The sequence below is a fragment of the Barbus barbus genome (assembly GCF_936440315.1).
Source record: "Barbus barbus genome assembly, chromosome: 46".
Classification (NCBI taxonomy): Eukaryota; Metazoa; Chordata; class Actinopteri; order Cypriniformes; family Cyprinidae; genus Barbus; species Barbus barbus.
The window spans coordinates 677,501-702,500 of record NC_136724.1 but is presented as its reverse complement, the minus strand read 5'-3'; the positions used below and the strand labels follow the sequence as shown (position 1 = coordinate 702,500).

Genomic DNA, 25,000 nt, shown 5'->3' with positions numbered 1-25,000 from the left:
TCACTCCACCGGATTTAGTGATGGACACGTAACACAGGCCATCCGTGGCACACGTGTGGTTCGGACACCGGTGACAGTAGCACTGTAAGGCTGCAAACACACAAATCACATCAGCTATTAGAATGAAACCAGGGCTGCTCATTTCATCATCTGTTCATTTGGTGCAATTAATTATGGACAAAATAACATGTTAAAATGATTAATGCATTTAAGGCAGCGCCCCGTTTAGAACTGTCCGTCATCTTACACTGATGATCCTGATGCAGGACGACTGGCCTGTGATGCAGTCTAATAGAAGGCAGTTATATCAGCCTGACATTCAAGATATGAGTGCAAAAGAATCACACACTTATATTTCTATCATATGATATAGTTTAGCAATATCACACCAGCAAGAGTGCTGCTTTTAACCAATATCTGCACCATTGATAATGTGATACTGATTTATACAACAGTTCAATAAATAAGAAGGTAATATTGGGTTAAAGTTTACACACAATATTGTCAGTTTTCTCAATTTCTCAAATGAAAATAGTTACAATCAAAGCCCCAGCAGAACTCTCTGATCAACACACAGAAGAGTTTCCTTACTGAGTGAATCTGTAGTTAATAAATCAAGTGATTCAGTGACTCATTCACTAGGACAGTCACTTTGTTTCTGATATTTAGAGTATAATTTCATTTGAAACAATTTCATATTTCAACATTTATTTTTTCTTAATGTATACCTATTTATTATTATTATGCGCCTAGCATTTTTTTCTTTTTTAGTGAAAAAGGCCAAGCTTTTATTTCCATTTTATTGCAAGCGTTATGTGGGCTATAATTAAATGAGTTCTCATTAGTTGTCTAGCCATCTTGTCAGCAGATAAATGCAGTGAGTAACACATTATAGAAATGTATTCTCTAAACTTGAATGTTGAGTGAAACAGTTAACTGCAGTAGTTTACAAAAGCTAACGGTAATCACTTATGCTTGTCTAATGTTAATGCCAACATGTACTGATGTATTAAACAACAATAATAGTATTATTTGTAAATGTTGTGCATTAAATAAAATCATTGTTTTTCTACTTCTGTCTTTAGGAAAGCCATCATCTGTAATGTAAGACAGCTGAGACAGTGAGTGCTACAGGGAGACAGACAGTTTAACACATATTCACATAGAAAATAGCTGCTTTACACTGTAATCATATTTCACTGTTTTTACTGTGTTTTAGATCGAGCAGAAGAGACTTTCAGGGACATTAACCCTGAATGTTTGAACAGCAGACAGTGTCTCTGTGATAATTTTGCTGTCAAACAGCTAAAGCACAGCTCATTAATTAAAGAACTGCAGCTAAAAATATCAAAACATGAAAACAAGACACACAGTCGGCCGTCACGACCGTCTCTAACTGTCTGGCAGCGCTGCACTCACTGGTTCGGTTCATTCGTGTGATGATAACACTGAGATAACACGAGGCGTGAGGACAGAAACTCTGAGCCACTCTGCGTCTGAAGCGCTGCTGATGCACGTGTGTGTGATTTGCATGCGGCACAGACGGGTTCAGCTGGCACACACACACACACACACACACACACAGAGCCGTCAGACAGTATCAGCCCACTCACTTCAGCTCAAGATCACTGTTAGGAAACATTTAAGACGAGAGCTACAGGAAAACAACACAACTCAAAAACAGACAGAACATGTGTGAGACGGGTGCTATGACTGTACATCCTATATTTGGACTTACATTATATTGACAAAAACTATTATTATTTGATCAATTATCTGCAGCAACAACATTAAGATTGTTGTTGTTATTATTAAATATGGTATTTAGTTTAATATTTTTTAAATTTTAGTAAGCTGTTATATGAAATATTATACTATTTTATATTTTAAATATTATACTAATACCATTTTATATTTTATTTTATATATGTATATGTGTGTATATACAGTGCCCTCCATAAGTATTGGACCAGTAAAGAGAAAATTGCTCTGTTGGCTGTGGAGTCAATACATTTACAAATATGATTAAAAGATGAATATGAGACAAAACTACAGAATGTCAAATTTTATTATTAGCCGTTTCAACAGCTGCTTTATTTCAGCGTCCGCTCGTAAAGCTTCACCTCATGGCACAGAATGAACTTGCATTTCCAAAAAGCTTATGTTTAGATCGACGCATGTTTTTACGCAGCAAACACATAATGGTTTTGAACCATACTATAGTCAAGTACTTGAATGAATGTGTTGTGGTAATTCTATAGATGCTGTGGTAATAGAACAACTATAGTAATATAAACAAATGACTTTACCCAATACTGTACTACGTTTTCTACAACTATAGGGTATACTACATGTTTACTGTAGTAAAAACTAAAGTATAATACAGTATACAGTTTATATGTTCACTATAGTTAGCATTCATTAAAGTGTTGTAAATACTATAATATATACAGTATAATACACTTTACTATAGCATGGTTCAAAAACACTATAGTATTTACTATAAAGTACTATAGTATATTTTCATGTGGGGTGCCTTCTAAAAATCTAAACTATTTAGTAATATTTATGTTTTAATTTAATATAATAATTAATATATTTGACTTCTCCCTTTTCGTAAAAATGATTTAAAGGCTGAAATACCTTTTTATAAGATTTTTGTTTTTGTGAAAAGCTGTATCTGAATTATAAATCATGTCATTTTATGACTTAATATGTTACCACAGATATTGTCCAACCCACTCATACGCTGTTCAATTTAAGACTGAGCTGCACAAGTAAAATGATTTTTAAACATTCTGCAGATACCCTGTAAATGTTTTGATTGACATTTATCTTCTATCATTCATCTGTCTTTTTTTATTTGGGCTAGTTAAATAAATTTTCGGGCTACCAAGATCTGAAGAGTACCTGCCCGAAGGGATACCAGGGATTTAGACATTTAGCAATTAACTTTTTACTTGGTAGCACTGGTGAACTTCAAGAAGTTAGGATCACCAAAAACATAGTTGGAGCACGCACTGAATATTAAGGAGCATCACAACTGCCAACTGAGCGGAAGAGCCGGCAACATCCTGATGATTAAAAGCTTCATCAATTGAACCTGATCCTTAATTCTTCGATCCTTCATGGCCAATTCTGATTGCTGACGCTTTAGAAGCGAGTAAGCTCATTCTGATAGCCGATTTTTTAAATATTTATTTTCTTTCTTTCTTTTTTTAAGCAAGAGAGAAGAAAGAAATTAAATGTGAGTACATGCACAAGATGTTTATTTGCTCTATTACAGGCTTTATCTGTAGCCATTTAAAATTAGAGACAACCAAAATAATCAAATTAATCATGATCCAAACAATGAAACCCAAAAATTATAATGTATTATTTTAACATCTGAAGTGAAAACAGAATGGTCTGACTTTACCTTTGTGAATTTATGCTACGTAAAACATCTGCATGAAACAGACAGCGTGCGGCCGAATGAAAATGCAAATTCCCTCTCTGACAGCAGGTGGCGCTTATGGAACAGGCAACGCAGCATTTCCTTGAATACCGCTGTTAACAAAGTTTGTTTTTTATACATGCAATATACAGAGACAAGATGAGAAGAAAATGTCCTTTATACTTTTCTCAAGACAGTCGGTTCCCCTCAGAAATGCATTCATATAGACCCCCACTCCCAATTCAATATTTAGGATTTCCTTTCTATATTCCGCGTAGTGAACATTGAGCTTGCTACAGTATTTTCTTTTATTTGTGTCCATCTTCAGTTGTCTGTTAATGGCCGTATACAGACTTAGTAATATTTCCACACAAATGACATTTTGGAAAATTATTTCAATGCAGTTTGTGCAAGTCCAGAACAGACATCGGCTGAAATAAAACAAAACCGGTCAGTTCCAAGTTGAGCGATATGGCAAAAATATCATATCACGATTTGTTTTTAGAAATATCAAGACTTTATCACGATTCTTTGTCATGTTGGTTTTACTCTTTTGTCTGAGCAGTACAGCCAAGCTAATTTCCCTGTTATAAAGACAAAGCCTTTCAAGGTAATAAAATATAAAAAAAGAATGGTTTATATTTAGGCCAAAGTGGGCGAAGATAAAAATCTTTGTCATTATTTATCTTTGTTATTAAAAAAGAACCAAGATACACATTACAAATACACATAATATAATAAAAATAAATAAATAAATAAAGCAAAAATGTTTCACTGTGGACCATTTAGTATCTCTCTAAAGCCCTGAATGTGCTCTGTCCAGGACATCCAGACCTATAACTGTGCATGTGAGGTCTCAGAGGAACTCACTGAAATATACTGTCCACTACAGAGGCCATGACTCCAGAGCTGGGTCTCAGGAGGATACACACACACACACATCATAGCATTCATTAAAATACATATATAGCTATATCTATTTTAATAACAATAATAATAGTAATAAATAAAACAAAAATTGTTTATATAATAAATGTTATATAAAATACATTTTAATATTTAATATTTTAATTAAATTATATATTAATCAATATTATTAAACTAGTGCATTATATTTACTGTTTATTATTATTATTAAACATGCTATTTATCACGTTTAAATGTTATTTAATCTTTCATTTATTTTATTCAAATATTAGTACATTATATTTTTTTCTCATTAACTTAATTATTTAATTATTAAAATACAAATATTGTATTAATATTTAATAAAGTTTAAATAAAGTTTTACTATTATTATTATTATTGTTGTTATCAATGTTGATGGGTAAAAAAATTATGCGCTATAATAATAGTAATAATTTACTATGCTTTTACTTTTTTTCTGTTATTTGTAAAATATTTTCTCAAATCAACAAGAATTCTAAAATTAAATGGAAACAATACCAAAAAAAACAAAAAAACAATTATAGGTTAAATTTATATGTTTAATTTCTAAAAGTAGGCATATTTTGCTACTACACCGCTGATATTATGATATAAATCTTGTCAAAGCGTGATCAGCACACGATATTATCACAGTCCTGTCATGAGGAGGACACGCTAACCTCGATAACTTCCTCTAATAACAGCATTACAGTGGAGGAAGAGCTCTTTGCCTACATTTCTCCGGATGCTGAGTGATAAGTGATGTGATATGCTGTAGATCTGGTCTGCTATAGAGGAGACAGACAGAGAGGAATTACAGCCGTTACATGAGTCTCTCTGGGTGGAGCGCGACTGAACAAAACCACAAGCTTCAGTAAAACCAGCACAGCATATCTGAGCGTCTAGACAAACACTTTCAGTATCATTTCCCTCGGAGCAACCAGGAACTTCACGTGAGCTCTGCTGCTTACAGAACATGAAAACACACATGTGTTATGAGCAGCAGCCGGTCTGCGGTCTGTCTAGTGTTCAGACACAAGATTCACACACCGCCCAAACGTTTCTGGGGAAAATCTCCGAGACAGACGGGAGGAGAGACTCTCGCTCAGAGGAATCAGACACAGTAAATCTGGAAGCTCTCAGCACAAGAACACAAGGGAAACTTACAGAGCAACAGCAGCTTACTGGCCTGGGAAACAGATGAGCACTGTGGATCTGTCTGTAGCTGTTCTTAAAGATTACACATCAGGCTGACCCAGCCACTGGTCACACCACCCCACTGAGCCCAGAATGTATAGATATGCAAAACACGGTTTCACAAACTGGCCCATCAGTGGTTCAAATGAAAGACTATACAGCATTAAAGCATCCTTTATAACGAGACTGTTTCTGGGTTCATCTGAGCCTGAAAACACACATTCACAACAAAACTCTGCAAGTCTGGAATCAACAGCTAAAGGAAAAACATTTCAAATATGGAAGCTTGTTTCCACCATGGGATTAAATTAATATCTATATATATAATATCTATATCTATCTATCTATCTATAGATATATATATATATATATAAATAAAAGGTAATTGCAGCTTTTTATGTCACAATTTTGAGCTTATATCTCACAATTTGGACAATTCTGAGAAGAGCGACATCTAAAGTTAGAATTAAGACAGATACAAATACAGATATAAACTCACATTTGCAAGCAAAAAATACTTTTATTTAAAAAAATTATTTACAGGAAAGCATAATTGTGCAACAAACTCAAAATTGCAAGAAAAAAGTGAGGGGGAAAAAATTGCAATTACCTTTTTTTTTATCCCGTGGAAACAAGCTTCCGCTCAAACACAAATAGTTAAATATGAAGTAATAACACATTTTTAAGTCTAACACAATACATTTAAAATTAATACAAATTCTGAAAATACTAAAATACTAATGTATTTTATTGTTAGATGTATTCACAAATGAAGCATGAAATAAACAAAGTGCTTAAAATGTCTATTTATTTAGACAGTGATTTATTTATCTCTTTTTTTTAATAATACACTGATTATTAATTTCTCAATTTTATTTTAAAAGCACTGCAGGCTGTCAACATGATAATTAAAGTACCTATTACATAGTCAAAATCAAAGCTAATTAAAAAGCCTAGTCAACCTTACTAATTTACTGCCAATATGGCAAGACGCTTTAATAAACTAGTTTTGTGGCTGAATCTTGACATTTATGAGGATATGTGGGTTCATGCGGCTCGCAGCTCCACGTATGCAAGGCTTGTTGTGCAATTGTTCACAAGTGCTAAAAGCCTTCAGAAGTTTCTCAGCACTCCTTATAAAAGCCCACGCTGCAGCAGATCTCTTGGGAAGACTCCCCGTCCGTCAGAGCGGAGCTGAAGGTGAAGAGGCGTTACGGATGGACAGGACTGATGGAGGAGCTCCACCCTGACACACAACCGCGTCGCTACACAGCAGTCAAACAAGGCACGGCTAATCAGGGGCCTTCGATACCAACAAGCACCAGCAGCGATGAAGAGTCAGTGTCTTGGCTAAACAACATGTGCATTCGCTTCCATATGAAATGCAGAGCGCCGGGATTATCCTCCACTGCTTAATTAAGAAAAGAAGAAACCTTGAAAAGGCAGAGGATGTTTGTGAAACCCAAAGGCAGCAGGACTCGAGCTGTTTGAGTTCATGTGCTTCAAGGTTTCTCTATTCTCTCAAGCAGCCTTGAACACTGAGAACAGTCATAGCGTGTCATTACAACAGCATTTCTTGAAAAATAAGCGACGTGGGTTTGCTAGAACACAAAACAGAGGGCACTGCAGCGCTAAATAATCCCTATGATAGCGTCGCTAAATGTAATGCTTTTAATAGTGTTCTGACATTTCTGATCCTTCATGAACACATCCTTTGATTGAACAAACCAAACCACAATCAACACAAGTATGAATTAAACCAGACACAAACTAAACAAAACAAGCACAAAATAAACCAAACAAATAAAAAAGCAAACCAAAAACAAAACAAGCACAAACTACACAATACAAGCACAAAACAACACATGCTTTGAACAAACCAAAACAAAAAACAATACAAACACAAAATAAACCAAACCAAAAACTAAACAATTGTGGAATTAACCAAAACAAAATAAGCACAAAACAAACAAAACAAGCACATATATATATATGATTTTTAAGTTCTTATTTTTGTACACCAGCAGGAAGCGAAGAGAATTACTTCTTTTGATTATTTGTGCGTCTCTATATCTGACAAACAAGAGAATCACATTTCCTTTAAATACAATCTCACCCCAAACTATTCTTTATGGTCTGTTTTGTGCTATAAAGCTTAAGATGGAGGAATATACTACATGTAAAGTCCTCTCTAGAGAGTAACGCTAGTCTCATGGTACTGTAGATTTGCTGTACGGTAAAACCTCTGGAAATGGAGTCCAGCTTCAAACTGGAGGTGGAAGCGAGCGTTTCTCTTTGTCTCCTTTGTTCCAGCGAGTCTGTCAGCAGCCGCAGGTAAACACAGCCGAGTCAATGAGTGCAGCGCTAATAACAGCCCTCACATATTCATATGTATTTATACAGCCCAGCAACAGCAGAGCCGTCACTGTACCAAAGACATGGCCTTATTCATAAGACGCGTTTATTTACGACGACACAGGTGGCTGATTCTCGTCGGAGGAGAAGGACGCCTTGTTGAACGTCTCAAGGCTTTGCCAGCGGCGCTGGGCGGATTCTGCTATTGCTGCTTTACAGACGGAGGACAGCATGTGCTCACACAGCAGTATCAGAAACAATCTGCTGCTGATGCCACAGGCAGGATATTTTGTCTGCTGGAAATACACTGACAAGACAATCCAGACTAAAGGAGTGTCTTGATTGCATACGGGAGAGGAAAACCCGTCTAGTGCGGCTAGAACCCGTCTAAACCCAGCTCAACATTCACAGTAGAGAGGCTGAATAATTAGTTTCCATATTTAGCAGTGGTGGTTTAATTAGCATGCTGTGCTTTAGCTGTTAGACAGCTTGCACCGTAAACATTCATTCAAACTGATGTTCAAAACTTTGTTCATTTTTTTAGGAAATTAATGCTTTTATTCATCAAGGATCAAGCATTAAATTGATCAAAAGTGACAGTAAAGACATTTATAATGTTACAATAGATTTCTATGTCAAATAAATGCTGTTCTTTTGAACTTTCTATTCATCTGTGAATCCTGAAAAATAAAATATATCAGTTTCCACAAAAATATTGAGCAGCACAACTGTGTTCAACATTGATAATAATCAGAAATGTTTGTTGAGCAGTAAATCAGTATATTATTATGATTTCTGAAGATCATGTGACTCTGAAGACTGGAGTAATGATGCTGAAAATACAGCTGCAGATCACAGAAATACATTACAGTTTAACACATATTCACATAGAAAACAGCTGTTTTAGATTATAATAATATTTCACTGTTTGTACTGTATTTTTGATCAAATAAATGCAGCCTTGGTGAACAGAAGAGACTTCATTCAGAAATATTTTTAAAAATCGTACCGACCCCAAACTTTTGAATGGTAGTGTATATTTACAGGACATTCCAATTTAGTTTCCAATTTCCAATTAAAATTCCTGTGATCTGTGGCTCATTTCAAATTCTAACTCATTAATTGAATGGAAGCCGATTCTTCACTTCTATATGTATTAGGAAGGTAAGAACAGTCAATCATGATTTCATTTTGACTTCATAAATAATTAACAATGTTTTCAATATGACAGGATGACTGGAGTGTAGCGTCTCAGTGGATCGAGCGCAGCATAGCACCGGCTTGCAAACATCTTCACAGCTCCATATCTCCAGAATGAAACACTACAGACAAAGATCTCTGATCCATCGCCCAGCGTCTGCACGGATCCTTGCACGGTTCACAGCCGTGTGTAAACACTGACTCAGTGTTTGCTCTCAATCTGCTGGAGGACGCCGGCGCTCCAAAGACAGGGCTATTTTGGGAAGAGTGAGCAAACTGAGATGGGCGCTGCCCTGAGGCGGAACCGGACAATGATTCACACCACCAAAACAAAACCTGCAGCCAAACTCAACCAGGGATTGACTGAATGTGCAGCGAGTATTACTCAAGCGCATTACTACTCCAGAGTAGGGCGGGCGATAATTCGATAACGATAATTATCGCGATATAATTGTCATCAATAAAAAGATATGAAGAGTTCGATAAATGTTCGATATAATGTTTATGCGCCAAAAGCGGAACGAAACATCGCGCCTCATTTGAAGCACGCCACACGGGCCCGTTTATCCACCTGGATCTCAGATCAAACTCCCGCGCGGCGCAAGCTTCACTAGAGCAGATGAGTTTACTCGGTCACGCGAGCACTAAACAGCGCTGTGAGATCCAGTGTGAAGCGCTTGAATTCAGCGATCAACACAAATGACTCCGTGATTTAAACTAGTTTAGAGCCAAACAGCAGAAACACTGTGTGCAACGAGACAGTCAGAAGGCTTTTCAATCTACACATCGCCATCATTTACCATGGATTTACTGTAGTAACACTCACTGCACCATGGTATTATGACAGAAATGTGGGATATTCACATTTAATTTTATTACAGGAGTAATGGTGTATAATTATAGTGCATGTATTTGTAATTAAGCTATAGCATGTGTGCATTTATAATGGATGTTTTTAGACTGCTGTCTTTCATACAAATAGGCTACCTAAAAACCATATAGTTATATTTTTACCATGTATTGAGGTGCTATATGTGTGGATTTAATTGTGTTTATCATGATTTAAATGTACAGGAGATCATAAGCTTAATTGAAAAAAAAAATGTGGTCAGAATAAATTTACAGATTTTAAAAATGAACAAAAATGTGCCTCTGCATCCTAACTCAAGCTGCTATCAAATGTGCATTTCTAAGAGACAAAAAACGTATATTATTATTAATATTATCAGGCAACCCAAACCTGTTTCTTGATTTGAAACAATATCACTCATTAGAACATGCAGAAACTAAGAAATTAATTTTTCTATTTAGATATATATTTTGTTAAGAAAAATTAGCAAATGGAGCAAAATTCTAGCTTTATTGTGATAATTATCGATATCGACTGATATGAAAAAAATTATTGTGATAATTATTTTTGCCATATCGCCCAGCCCCACTCCAGTGCATTACTCCAGCGCATTACTGCTCCAGTGCATTACTCCAGCGCATTACTGCTCCAGTGCATTACTCCAGCGCATTACTGCTCCAGTGCATTACTGCTCCAGTGCATTACTCCAGCACATTACTGCTCCAGTGCATTACTCCAGCGCATTACTGCTCCAGTGCATTACTCCAGCGCATTACTGCTCCAGTGCATTACTCCAGCGCATTACTGCTCCAGTGCATTACTGCTGCAGAATATTACTCCAGCGCATTACTGCTCCAGTGCATTACTGCTGCAGAATATTACTCCAGCGCATTACTGCTCCAGCGCATTACTCCAGCGCATTACTGCTCCAGTGCATTACCCCAGCACATTACTGCTCCAGTGCATTACTGCTGCAGAATATTACTCCAGCGCATTACTCCAGCACATTACTGCTCCAGTGCATTACCCCAGCACATTACTGCTCCAGTGCATTACTGCTGCAGAATATTAGTCCAGCGCATTACTGCTCCAGTGCATTACAGCTGAAGAATATTAGTCCAGCGCATTACTGCTCCAGTGCATTACTCCAGTGCATTACTCTAGCGCATTACTGCTCCAGCGTATTACTTCTCCAGCGCATTACTGCTCCAGCGTATTACTTCTCCAGCGCATTACTGCTCCAGTGCATTACTCCAGTGCATTACTCTAGCGCATTACTGCTCCAGCGTATTACTTCTCCAGCGCATTACTGCTGCAGAATATTACTCAAGCGCATTACTGCTGCAGAATATTACTCCAGCGCATTACTGCTGCAGAATATTACTCAAGCGCATTACTGCTGCAGAATATTACTCCAGCGCATTACTGCTGCAGAATATTACTCCAGCGCATTCCTGCTGCAGAATATTACTCAAGCGCATTACTGCTGCAGAATATTACTCCAGCGCATTACTGCTGCAGAATATTACTCCAGCGCATTACTGCTCCAGTGCATTACTTTCTTATGATGCCTCTTTCATGCAACGCTGCATATAATTTGCTACTTCAAATTCAGGAATTCAGCTGCAACTTAAAAAGAAATCTCAATTCTACAGCTACTTTAAACTGTACTGTTTTACTGTTTTTGCTGTATTTTTGATCAAATTAAAGCAACCTTGGTGAGCAGAAGTGATTTCTTTCAGAAACATTGAAAAAATCTTACTGACCTTTAAAGTTTGAACGGTAGTGTACATACTCATTTTGTTTACAATTTTCAATTCAACTTCCCATAGTTTAATTAATTAAAATTCTATATCATGAATTTAAATTTCTTGCAATGTTTCTTTGATGCACTTCTGCATATAGTTTTCTACTTCAAATTCAGGAGTTCAATCAGAACTTAAAAAAAAAAAAAATTCAATTCAACTCTGGTTCACAGCCCAATTGAACTGTTTACTGAACTTTCAAAACAAAGAACTTGATTGCAGCATCACCGAGAGTAATAGCCTGCAGTTCAGTGGCCGAGTCTGATTCAGGAGCCGTTCTGACTGATTCACTTTAATCAGTTTAATCAGTGAAGGATTCATTATACTGATTCAAACCAGTATTTTAATACTCCTTACAATGATTCAGTGAAAACAGCAACGCCGCTACTGAACTCATTTGATAAACATTTCTCCAAAGACATCAGAGTTCACGTCTCACTTCAGCAGTGTGATGCTTTTGAGCTTATGAGAGTCATTAGAGGTGTAAACTTTCAGGCGCTGTGTAATATCACTGCTCCTGCTGCACTCATGGCACGGCAGCAAAGTTCCTTGATTATTACGCCGGAACGAGAGTATAGTTCCTAGCCATATCAGCCTAGAAAATCACAACTTTTCATTTTCCGTTGGTCTTCGTACATGATGTAACTACAGAAGAGTCATATTTTAAGTAGGAAAATGATCAAAACTCTTTGGTTATTTTTGAGCGAGATGCTAACGGTCTAATCTGATTCAATGATCTATGCTAAGCTAAGCTAAATGTGCGACCGCCAGACCGGAGATCGGCTGAACGGTAAAACTCAACTGTTTAACTCTAGGGGAGTTGTAATTTCCAAAAAAAAGTGGAGCATTCCTTTAAGGTGAAATCATTCTCCCGATTTCAAATCCGGCCACTTCAGAAGGGTATAAAAGAATAATACATATTTTAAAGTTAGCTTGAGTTCTGAAACTTTCAACATCTTTTTTTTTCTATTGTGGAATAACCTCTCATATGTCTAAACATCAAGAACATTTTGATTCTCTATTTCAGGAGCCCTTTAAAGACACCCCATGAAACAGTCTGAGAGGAATATTTTAATTACGTTACGGAATAAAACAGATAATTTCTTCACTTTGCCGTTCATGAAAAGCACGCAGTTTTGAGTCACTCAACTCAATAATGCTTTCAATAAACCCAATTCAATCTGATTAAAACCACATAAGCCATTTATAAATGCACGGGAATGGGGGCGAATGTCTCAAATGTCTGCAGTATCTCAGTCTCAGAGATCAAAAGGATGGAAATGGTCTCATTTAATGCCAAACACAAAGCAAGAAAGAACAAAAACTCAAGACAATGACTACGGATTTTGAGAATCAATGGCAATTGGATTTCACATCTTTAGAGCCTTTGGCTTCAATCTCTAATGCAGTAATTGAATGATCTGCATTGAAAGCCAAGTGCTGTTCAATGTCTTTTCGGCAGAGCGGGAGAGAGCCAGCAGCCGCCAAGGCAATGCATGAGTGTAATCCAAGCACGCAGCCGAGAGTTCAATGAATCGGTGTGCTGTTTGTTCACCGTCCCTTTAGTTCTCTGGACGGCAGACAGGGGATCGATTGAAGAGCGTGTCGAGTTTTCAGAGCCAAGCTAATTCATCTTCATCTGGATGTAAATTGGTAAAGTGGTTGGGTGGGTTGGTTAGCATTCCCAACAACAAATCTTACTCGATTAGGCTCAAAAACAGAATCTGAGCCAAGACTCTACCAAACTGGGAAAAAAGACCCAATGTGAATGAATCAAAGAGCATCCATTTTACATCCGTAATGGGGCATGCTTCATTAAACTGGATCGTTCCATTTTTGCACACTTAGCCTCACACGATACATGCTCAAAATAGAGTTTTATGGCCACAAATTAGGAATCTGTTTCAATTTAACTAAAACAAAAGAACAAATTAGTAATCATGGGAACTAATTCTTAGCTCATGCCTATATGTTTTTTTGTTCATATGATTCAGTACTCTGATGAATCGTGCACAATATAAAGATAAGATTTACCCAATGTATTTCATTTTTAAGTTACATAAAATGTTATGCTCTTTTTAAATGGACCAAACACTTGTTAAAGTCACCACATGAAACTCTCATCTGAACTATATTCACCACCGTAATGAGTGACTGATTACCATGCTGTGTGTGTGTAAGAACTGAAGAATACTATGGTATTACTGTGGTCAATGTCTACAAACCACCATATTTACATGGTACAAGTCCAAACACCAGCATGGCATGGTAATATTGGTCATATTAATTCTGCAGTGCAAGTTAAGACTGATTCTTTTGCTGCTATCATTTGGTTATAACTGATGGCGAAACCCTCAGCTGTTTCTCCAGAGCTCATAATCCATCTCAATATTTCAAAGCCTATCATGAAGACAGACTGTTGTAGGCTAAACACCAGAGCAGACTGTGTACAAATAAACCCGCAATGAAGCTGTGAGTTCAGAGTCTGTCCTGATAACCTGGATTTGAAGAGAGCTCGCGGCTCATTCACACAGCAGCCCTGTTTCAACTGCTGAATATTGTGTTTTATAACATATACTGCTGTTATGAATGCTGTTATACAGTGACATTTGAAGTAACTATTGTCATTTTAAAGGAGACATCAGAAACAAAATTCACTTTTACATGGTGTTTGAAGTGAAATGTGTGTTGGCAGTGTGTGTACACATCCACCCTATAATGATAAAAATCCACCCAGTGCTTTGTAGACAAGAATGGCTTCTAAGCGAATGAGGTGTTTAGTTGTTGGATGTAATAATGCTGTGTGACGTCACAGACAGGGATCTAAGAATGGCTTGATATGAGAAAGGGGAAATTATTTAACGAGATTAAAAAAAAAAAAAAAAAAAAAACACTGGGTGGATCTTTATCATTATAACCAGGGTTTAAATTAGGCCGGGGCCGTCCGGGGCTGAGCCCAATACATAGGGCACATAGCCTCCAGGACTCAACATTAACGCTTCATTAATGCCAGACAAGTAACATGATTAAAACATCACTAACCAAAAATAACTATGTAAACACCAAAACGCAAGTATTATTCTGATTTTATTACATTTAGAGTAAGTGGCGAATAGTGGATAGCTACTGTCTATAATGCATCTATTGCCAGTATAAGGTTGCTCTGCGGAGCCGAGGTTCCTCTCCAGGAGAAATCAAAGCGTGCAACACTAACAAACTCAGCATACGGAGGTAAAAATTCAAAATGGAAAGTTATTATATTTAAATACAGCTAGTTAGGCAGCATCGCTCAACGTTTCCACCATTACGACTGTTTAATAGTTCTATAAACAGTTCAATGAGCAAATACAATAATATTAGGTCACTTACATTTTTGGAGGAACCACAGCGCATCTCAAAGCAAGCAGTCGATTCACTGCTGAATGATCCAGTGTTTTGACCGAATCGGTTGAGTCAGTTTCATTAGCCCATGCATAAACATCTGATGAATCTGCCGTTTGAACGAATCGTTTGAATGAACGACTCAATGACTCACCACTGGCTCCTGCTGCCGTTTTCATTTCCTTGAAAAGTATCACTTCCGCCATAATTTCTTGTTTGTATATTCAATTTTATTTTTTTTAAAGAATCTCATAATTTAATGTAGTTGTATTTTTCCAGTGTAAATTATTTAGTTTGATAACGTATAGATAATAACGATCACATTATTAGAATTGAATTTATAGATCAAATGTAAGAATTTGAAATGAAAATTAATGAGACTAGTGGGAAAATATACTCTATAAAAGGTAAAAAAAAATGAAAAGCCCTTGGATAAAATATAAAAACATAGCCTATCACAGCTGACATTAGAATAAATCATATTTGCAAAAAAACAAAACACACACACACACACACACTACATATATATTTCCATTGTCCTCATTTGTAAGTTGCTTTGGATAAAAGTGTCTGCTAAATGAATAAATTGAAATGTGTAAATATATATATATATAGACACACTTATAAGCTCAATACCATAGAGCCCCCACACATAACAAATTCCATTTTAACCCCTGATTATAGGGTAGTTGTGTACACACACTGCCAACACACATTTCAGTTCAAACTAGGGGTGGGCGATATGGCAAAAATAATATCACGATTTCACGATTTGTAATTAGTGATCGATATTTGCATGTTTATGTGCCTGATAACCGATATGCAGAACCGATATTTATTTACTGTTATAAAGTAAATAAATGACTGTGTGAAGTAAGTCCATACATCACTCTGGTTTTTCCTTCTTTCGGTCATCTTAATAAAAAATGTTTTGAGAATTAGCAGTCTTTCATGCAGGGCTCTAGACTCATTCTTCCCACTGATCTCACTTTAGTGACTAACTTTCTCAGTTGATCACACGAGCACATAATTTGGTTGCAATTAGTTTTTTGTTTTTGCTACAACATTTGATTAATCAATGCATGCTGATGAACTTTTATCATAGTTTATAGTTATATGGTAACGAAAGTGTTCAACATTTAACTCGTTCTTTTTCATCTGTATTATTTGTGATTTATATTTTGTGAACAGGAATTCCTTTTTTCATATGCTTTCACAAATTTTTTTCAAATTTGCGATCTTGGTGTCACATTTTACAAGAAAAGATAATTGTCTGTTTTGCTTATATCTATACACCTTTCATTTTTTAAGACTAAAACAAAAGATGGATTCATTGTTATTCTTAATTAAAAAGCACAACAACAATAAAACAGTACGTTGACAATGACCAACTCTTACATAACATTTATCAACAAAAACGAATAAGACCAGGCATGACACAGGACACATGCTATACTATATACCGAGTATATTACAGAATGTTTAGCAAACTCTGAGGAAGCAAATAAATATTGATATTTTTTTTTTTTAATTAAGGAAAGCCTCCACAGCGTAACGTGAGGTAAACAGCAAAGATAACAAGCTTCTCAAAACGAAAACAAAAAGAAAAGTAAAACTAAACTGGCTGTGGCTGACAGGACTTGCATGTTTTTTTCTACAAGAACACCAGCATGTTCACTTTCTCTGGTTTAAGAAGTGGTCTTTTACTTTAGTTTGAAAACAAAATCCTCCGTTGTGCTCCGCACCTTCACGCTCGTGCTGACGCGGCGAGTATAAAGCAGGCTCTACTGAAGTGCTCGCGCTGAAAGCACCTCTCTTCACGTGATCAGTGGAATCTGACTCCTGCTATAATGTGCAGCGGCTGGCAGCGTGCGCTGTATGAAGCAGACGCTTTGGAGCAGCGCAGACCAGCCACTCGTACAAATGCAACCACTCAAGTTTTAACTCACAAACAATTACCATTTTGGTCGCAGTCTAGAGCCCTGTCATGTTAAATTAAATCTTCGTATTACAACAATAAAAACATTTTATTTATAAAAAGCTTTAGCAGCAACACTAATATTAGCAGTAAGCAAAATAAACGTAGAATGTCTAATGTTTTCAAATGAAGAAAATAAATAAAGGACAGGAGTCATATCAACTTCATTTTTAACTACAGTTTTAGTAGGTTTATAAGCTGTTTAATAGGATAAAGAGTGAAGAATAATTCACTGGATAATGTTAATTCACTGAATAATATTCTCTGGAATATTGGAATATAACAAGCATTGTATTTTATTGCATTTCTCAACTGGCATGCTCTAAATTATGCTGCTGACAGCGCGGTTTATCTGCATTTACACAGAACTATAGGCTACTCAAACTGCCATCGATTGCAGAGAATTTCCATAGAGTTGTATTAATTTAGATGTTTATAAAGGAAATAATGGTTATATAGTAAGTGTTAACACAATTTAGGGTGCTTCAAAAAAGTGAATCTTGTTAAAAGTTACATGCAGTGGCTGTGCTGAGTATTTCTTGAGCATCAACCGCTGAGTGAACTGCAATATGAAGCGGCTTCACGAGACTAATGATGAGCATATAGACAACAGAGAGAGCATTACATTCAATGCTTTTCTTTCCAACATGCAATCATTCATGGCTGTATTATTTCAGGCAAAGTTATATCTTTATAGGGACAGGGCTTGACAGAGTATCTTATTTATCATATTTCTTAAATGCCTGATATACACTTTATGCAACTTGGCTCTATGTAATACATCTAATTTGTGCATTAATGACTGTAATATTAAATAGTTTACTAACTACAGCAAATCAAGTACCTGCAGGCTGTTGTTGTTGTTGTCTCGTCTCCCCTCAGATGCGCTGCAATTGCGATCCTGCGCACAATTCTCAAAACACCCACAAGATGGTGGTATTTATCTGTGAATCCGATATTACAAACCCGATATCCGATTATAGAAAAATGCTTAAATATTGGGGAAAATAACGGTAAATCGATATATATCGGTCGATCTCTATTTGTAATTACACATTACAAATACACATAGCATACAAGTAAAACAAACAGTGCTTTATTTTCAGGTACAATAGGCATATTTAGCAGGAGTATTCAAGAAATTGAACGAACAAAAAAATTCTGTCATCTGTCTGTCGATTCTGTCATAGTGTTAGTGACAACGTGAGTAAATAATGACAGAAATTAAATTTTAGGGTGAACTATCCCTTTAATGACAGTCGGCTGCATGTTTAGTTCAGTCCCTTTAAGAGCTCTAATATACAGACACACATCCGTTTCTCTCTCAACTGTTTACTTTCATTTTAGACATAACCAACTGAGTCTGTATGTAAACCTTGTGTGTTTTGACAGTATTAGCTCAAAAGATAACTTAGCTGAGTAATCAGGCGCTGTTAGACAGGCTTTTTAGTCTGCACGCTTCAGGTGTACGGGCTCAGAGAAAGTGCACGTCAGACCAGCGCGTGAATGAAAAGCTTAACCAACAAGGCTTTAAAACACACACAAATTATGTACTTTTGCGGTTGCGAATAAATGCAGTGTTCCGTGAGAGTAGCTCTACCGCTTAGCTCGGATATAAACATTTATGTCAATGGTAGCAATCGCAATAGAGCAAGTCATCTTTTGAGAGTACCTGGCGTCTCAAATAATGTTTTTCTCAAACGCATTGTTTTTCCACTAGGTGGCAACAAGTGACTGTTAAAAAATGTATTTGTCATTGAATCATTCAAGTGATTCGTTCAAAAATGCTAATTTATCCAGTAATGAAACAAGTGAAGTATTTATGAGTGAGTCACTGAATCATTCATTCAAACCGGTGTAATTAAAAAATATTTTAAATACATATATTATATATTAAAATGTTTAATAATTCATTCAAATTAATTAGAATAGACTGCAGCAATTAATATTTTGTCACACATTTTTTTAGTTCAGAATCGTGGGAGAATCGTGATCTCTATTTGAGACCAAAAAAATCATGATTCTCAATTTATCCAGAATCGTGCAGCTCTACATCTAGGACAGCTCAGAGACGTGCTTTTAAAGTGAAGGTTGTAAATGCTGTGAGTCTAGCCAAGGCTAACGGTGTGCCCAGACTCTAAACGGCACAAACGAAGCGCTCCAGAGCCAGATGGAGTGATTTAACAGAGGAAAGCGTGCTTCGCATCATGTGGGTTCTTCATCAAAGAAAGCCTCTCCACGCAGCTCTTTCGTGCTCACCTTCCTTCCGCTTGCGTCAGAATTAATTACACCGCGTTTCCTGGCAACCACGATCCCTGCACGAGCGTCACACACAGAAAGCTAGCGTTTGAGACGCACCCTTCCCCCTTCAGTCCGGTCCAGCAGCGCACAGGAGCCCAGAGTCATATCCATAGGTCAGCGCTCGCCCCTAACCCCTATCCGCCCATTACTGCCAGGCTTTTGTCCTCCACAGATGTGGGTTAGGGTGCGAGGATCTCAGATGGACCCCGTCAACCTCCACCTCCCCCACAAAGCCTTCTGCTATTCGTGTCTTTGTCTGAACATGATAAAGAATCGCACTCTTGGTAAGGACGGATCTGACGGCTCTCCCATATGCATTCATTCACACCCAAATCACAAAAAAACGCTTGCATTTTATAGTAGGTTCACAATGGATGAGAGTATGGTAAACGTGTTAAACTGAGCTGAAAATGCTAGAATGTTATTAGCAGAAAGCGTTAGTTAATTAACAAACATATACAAGGTGCAATAAATATTTCTGAACCATTAGCGGCACCAAACAGAACTACATCTATCTGTTTGAGTGACCTTAATTGTTAATTATGAGCATTTCTGTTCATCTAACGCAGGAATCAGTGACGTCAGAGAAGAAAAACACAACTCTGATCAGGCTTTCATGAGCTCTCTTTGTTCCTTACTATGAAAGTCAATGGCTACCGTCAAATGTTCCCAACATTCTTCAAAATATCTTCTTTTATGTTCAACAGATGAAGAAATGACATGAGCGTGAGTAAATGATGACAGGTGATCTGTCCTTTTAAAGATTTTTTTAATCCATGTGGGACAAATAATTGTGGAGAACTGCTTCAGGAAAGAAGGCCACTGAAAGCTGGCGACACGAATGCACTCTATAAACGAGCGCAAGAGTGCGTTTCCAAATTGTGTGAGTCTATCCGAGCATGTATGTGTGACGCAGGCTGCAGGTGCGAAACAGCTACACACAGAAAACCTCCCAATGAGCAACAGAGAGACGGGGGAACGAGTCCTCTTTAGCAATACATTATCTGGTTTATTTAAAAGATGCATTTTGTGAGGAAACAGACGACTCTGACACAGATGCTATTATATATAATCAACTCACAGGTCATTAGCAAAGTCTCCACTGTTTTCCTAACGAGTCTACTGTGTTTTAGTCACAGTCTGTCAAAATGACAGAAATCAGTGAAACGTTAATTCATTCAATGTTAATGGTAATGTACATTTTGGATTCAGATGACTTGTTATATAATCCAGACATATTGTATATTACTAGTGATATTTACCATGTCTGCAATAGAATCCTGCAGGGGTTATTAATGTTTTGTTGCAGTAATTTGTTAATGCTTTTACACTGTTAAATTTTCTTTTAATGCTAGATGGTTGAAGCATGAGCAGAATAATGAAACCTCATTGTGTTCAGTTTTTGAAAATACTTTTTGTGTTCATAGAGCAAATCTTTCACTGATTGTTTACAGTTTAATAGAACTTACTCTCCTAATTTGTGCAAAAGGCATCATGGGGCATAGGAAAAATGTAGATATTATACGAGTGAAGAGTCTGATGCCTGTACACAAGAAAGATGACAATTACTTGTGCATGACTCTGCCAAGCACTGTTTATAAGATGCCAAATCAGACCAAACTGTTGTTTTTAATGACAGTGACCCAGTTCTGAGCGGCTGGCGATCACAGAGGAACGAGCCGCCTGTCGAGGAGCCGTCTGAGTGAGTGTTAGCCCGAGATGGCTTTTCTAGGACACTCCAAACCCAACTGAAGCTGACGCGCTAATAAGCCTTTCAGAGAGAACGGTCAGTAAAGCACCAAAGATGACGCTTAAACACCAACTTTCCTGGCAGACTTTCTCTCTGTTAATTGCCAGCGTGTCAGAGCACATGACGGACTGTTCTTTATAAATACCCGGCGCTCCAGGCTCCTCGGAGGCACGCAGGGATCATAAACCTGCCGACTGGACGGGCAGCGTCTCCAAAACAAGCTGCAGGAGGAAGGAGGAGAACGCCGTAAAACCCCCTTTCAGATCAGCAGTAAAACTAATGAGAGGAAGAGAGGGCAGGACTGGATTCCAGCACTTCACCGGCACAAAAGCATCAGATTCTGGAGCGCACTGGATGGACACTTGTTCTCTTTCACAGACACTGACTCGTTTGAGCCTTTTAAATTGGTTAGCTAACCCGAAAAAGAAAATCCGGTCATCATTTTCTCATGTCATTACAAACGTAAGACTGATTCTGAAAGTCAGTATTTAAAAACACGGTTCAGTGTTTAACTTCAGCAAATTTCAAAATGTGACAGTATTCAAGTAAATGAGGATGGATGCAGTTGAGATAAAAATAAAAGACATATAAAGCACCATATTCCAAATCTTCTGATGGTGTATGATAGCTTTGTGTTGGGAACAAAATATTTAAAGTTGTTATTTACCAGTTTTGACGTCAGTGACTCCAAACTTAACTGGTTGTGGCGTATCGCTCGACCAATCACGGAAAAGAGCGTAAGATTTGTGAGCTGCGGTGAAACGGGAAGCTTTTCAGTGGAATAATGACTTTAATTTCAGTCCTTTCCTCACATAAAGCCACTGTATAACTTCAGGAGGAATACTGAATATTTACTGCATGATTCACATGAACCACTTGATTACTGGTCATTTCTGAAGAACAACAGCATCTGTCTCAATACTCTTTATTAACAGTTTGGGGGTTGGTAAGAGCATTTCATATTTCTAAAAGACATCTCTTCTCACCAAGGCTACATTTTTTTTATTAAAAATATAGTACACACAGTAAAATGTCTATTTTCTGTGTGAATGTGTTAATCTGTAATGTATTTCTGTGATCTGCAGCTGTATTTTCAGCATCATTGCTCCAGTCTTCAGTGTCACATGATCTTCAGAAATCATAATAATATACTGATTTACTGCTTACACAAAAAGAAGTAAAAATTAAAAAAAGTAAAATTTATTTTTGCACGCAGATTTTTTTAAGCACGGAATTAAGTCAAATCTACTTAACTAAGCTGTGTAAAATTAGCAAAGGAAATAAGTAAATTTAACGTGGCAAATTAAGAGTTGATGAGTAATTTCTACTTAATTATTTTAAGTTTACCCTGCAATACTCAACTACATTTCACTCAGTGACGGTTCGTAAACTTTTTACTCAAGTACATAGCACTGAAAAAAAAAGCCAATAAAGCATGTGGTTAAGTTCCAATCACGTATGTAAGCAAGTAGACAGCTCCTTATTCTTTTTAAGGTAATATGTTGACTCAATATAGTTCTTAACTGAATAAACACAGAGACCTGAATACTTGGTCATTCTGAGTAAGAAATTAACTCCAGATGTTACTTAACCTAACAACAAAAGCAACCATAAAACTGTGTAAATACATCTCGAAAACAGCAACAAAAAAATGCACCTTATTAATTATTCATGCCCAAGTGTATGATGGGAACAGCGGGATCATGACTTTGATATTTACTTAAACAATCTTTGTAAAAATAACAAACAATTCCAAGCAAAATATACTTAAATGTTAAATTCTACAAGCTTAAATTGAGTACTAATATTGAATTTACTCTGCTTCTTTTCTTCAATTCTTGCCTGAACTAAACTATTTAATGTTCATTTGTTTTTCTGTAGTATTTACTTCACTACAAAATCATAGGAAACACTTCTGATTATTATCAATGTTGAAAACACAATATTTTTGTGGACACTGTGATACATTTTATTTTTCAGGATTCACAGATGAATAGAAAGTTCAAAAGAACAGCCTTTTTTTAAATAGAAATATTTTGTAACATTATAAATGTCTTTCTTTACTGACAATTTTGATCAATTTAATGCATCCTTGATGAATGAAAATGTATGAATTTTTTTAATGTCTAATTTCAGCATTTCCAGAAGAGCAAATTTTTAAAGAGGTTTGCAATGACATGAAAATGACTAAATGTTGGTTTCTGATGGAAGTAATGCTTAAACTGTTGTGTATGCATGCATTTCTGCACACTATGTTGATATGTTGACAGTGCAAGCTGCAGAAATGCTTGATTTATGTGCTTTGACAGAGGCCATTAATCATGCCACTATCTCCTATTGCATCCAAACCACAAATCCCACAGTCTGACCGTCCGTATAATAACATGCTATAAAGCGATACGGGATTCCTCCGACAGGTACGGCTGGCCGATCGAACACGGAAGCTGAGAGCGCTGCGGTCTGTGGGGAAGGGCCTCCGTTTCGTCCCAAAGGTTTTGAAAGTCATAGCTGACTCTGAGGTAATGACTTGAGATGGCTGAAACACGGGAACCCAAGCAGGGCACTTAACCCAAATTACTTCAGTAAATACAGACAACAAATGGACCGCATGAGAGCAGCTCTTCTGTTTTTTCATAATGGTGTCAGTAGTGCAACGCTTTAATAAAACAGCCTCTTACTCTGGTATCAGTTTGAGAAGAGCTCTTCAGAAGATGTAAATGTGCCTGTTATTAACTGAATAAAATGAATAACGCCAAATTCAACTCACAGAGACGCTGCTTAAAACCAAATCGTCACCCATAACCGTAGTCTATTACTATAAATCAAAAGCCTGAAAACTCTATTACTTTGTCACTTTAAAAAGCTGAAAGTCAAGTCTAACATAAAGTGCTCCAGATATACTGTAGCCACGGAGTGTTTTATTTGTTTCCCTGAGCCAGCTATACGTTTAAAAGCCACCATCGCTGCAAAATACTGCTTCTGCCAAAAGCAAGGCCATCTGAACGCATCGATACCTCTCCATTCACTCACAGCTGCCACTAATGCAGCTTCTCAAATTAGTTTTGGTTCTTTAAACCGGGACAACAGGCAGTTTGGGGTCACAAAAATACTTCAGATTCCTGTCCCAAAGGCAACATTATTGTAGCGAGCGTGCATCAGATGCCTGCTCTAGAGATGAGCCTCTGAGCTGGGCTTTAAATCAGTGTCTCAGGATGAATCTGCAGAGGAGGCCTCAATACATATTAGTCACGCATCTGGAGCCAAACTGACTGAGAGACGCTCAGGTGATGGGCTTGTAAAGACAGTCCAATGATGCTTTCACTCTATTGTATATTAAGAGGATACAATCCCATCTATTTCATCCTGGAAGTGCATGATTCGGCTTCAAGGTCAGTTCAATCGGTGACACGTGTGAATGTTGATAATCACTCAAATTTTGACCCTCTTTTTGTTTTTAAAAAAAAATGTGAGATACTGTGAAGCACTTACATTGGAAGTCAATTTATAAACAAAATGATGAGAACAATTTTACAGCTCAAATGAAAAGTGTCAAAGGTAGGTCACGGTAACTATATTATAGATAATCACTATCCTCATAGAATTAGAATGAATCCACACCACAGTTATAACAATAACGACACAGAGAATCATTTTCATGACCAGCTGATGAACGATAAAACATTGACAGCCAATCAGAATCCATCCTGCTTTAAAGAGCTTGAGCATTTAAATCGGCAGACACCAAAAATAATAGGAAGAAGAAGAAACAGAACAATAAAATCTGCTGGCGTGAATGCTAATATTTACAGAAAACATGAAA

At 36.9% G+C, this 25,000-nt stretch overlaps 1 protein-coding gene across 2 annotated transcripts in view; it reads right to left on the bottom strand.

The window, feature by feature from the left end:
• tgfbr1b (transforming growth factor, beta receptor 1 b) overlaps nt 1–25,000 on the bottom strand; it is a 55,403-nt gene that overhangs the window by 28,522 nt on the left and 1,881 nt on the right. For both annotated transcript variants that reach the window (XM_079409420.1, XM_079409421.1), the window contains exon 2: nt 1–90. This exon is cut by the window's left edge and continues 156 nt beyond it. In XM_079409420.1, the coding sequence (XP_079265546.1) occupies nt 1–90 (90 nt within the window). The remainder of the gene's footprint in view (nt 91–25,000) is intronic.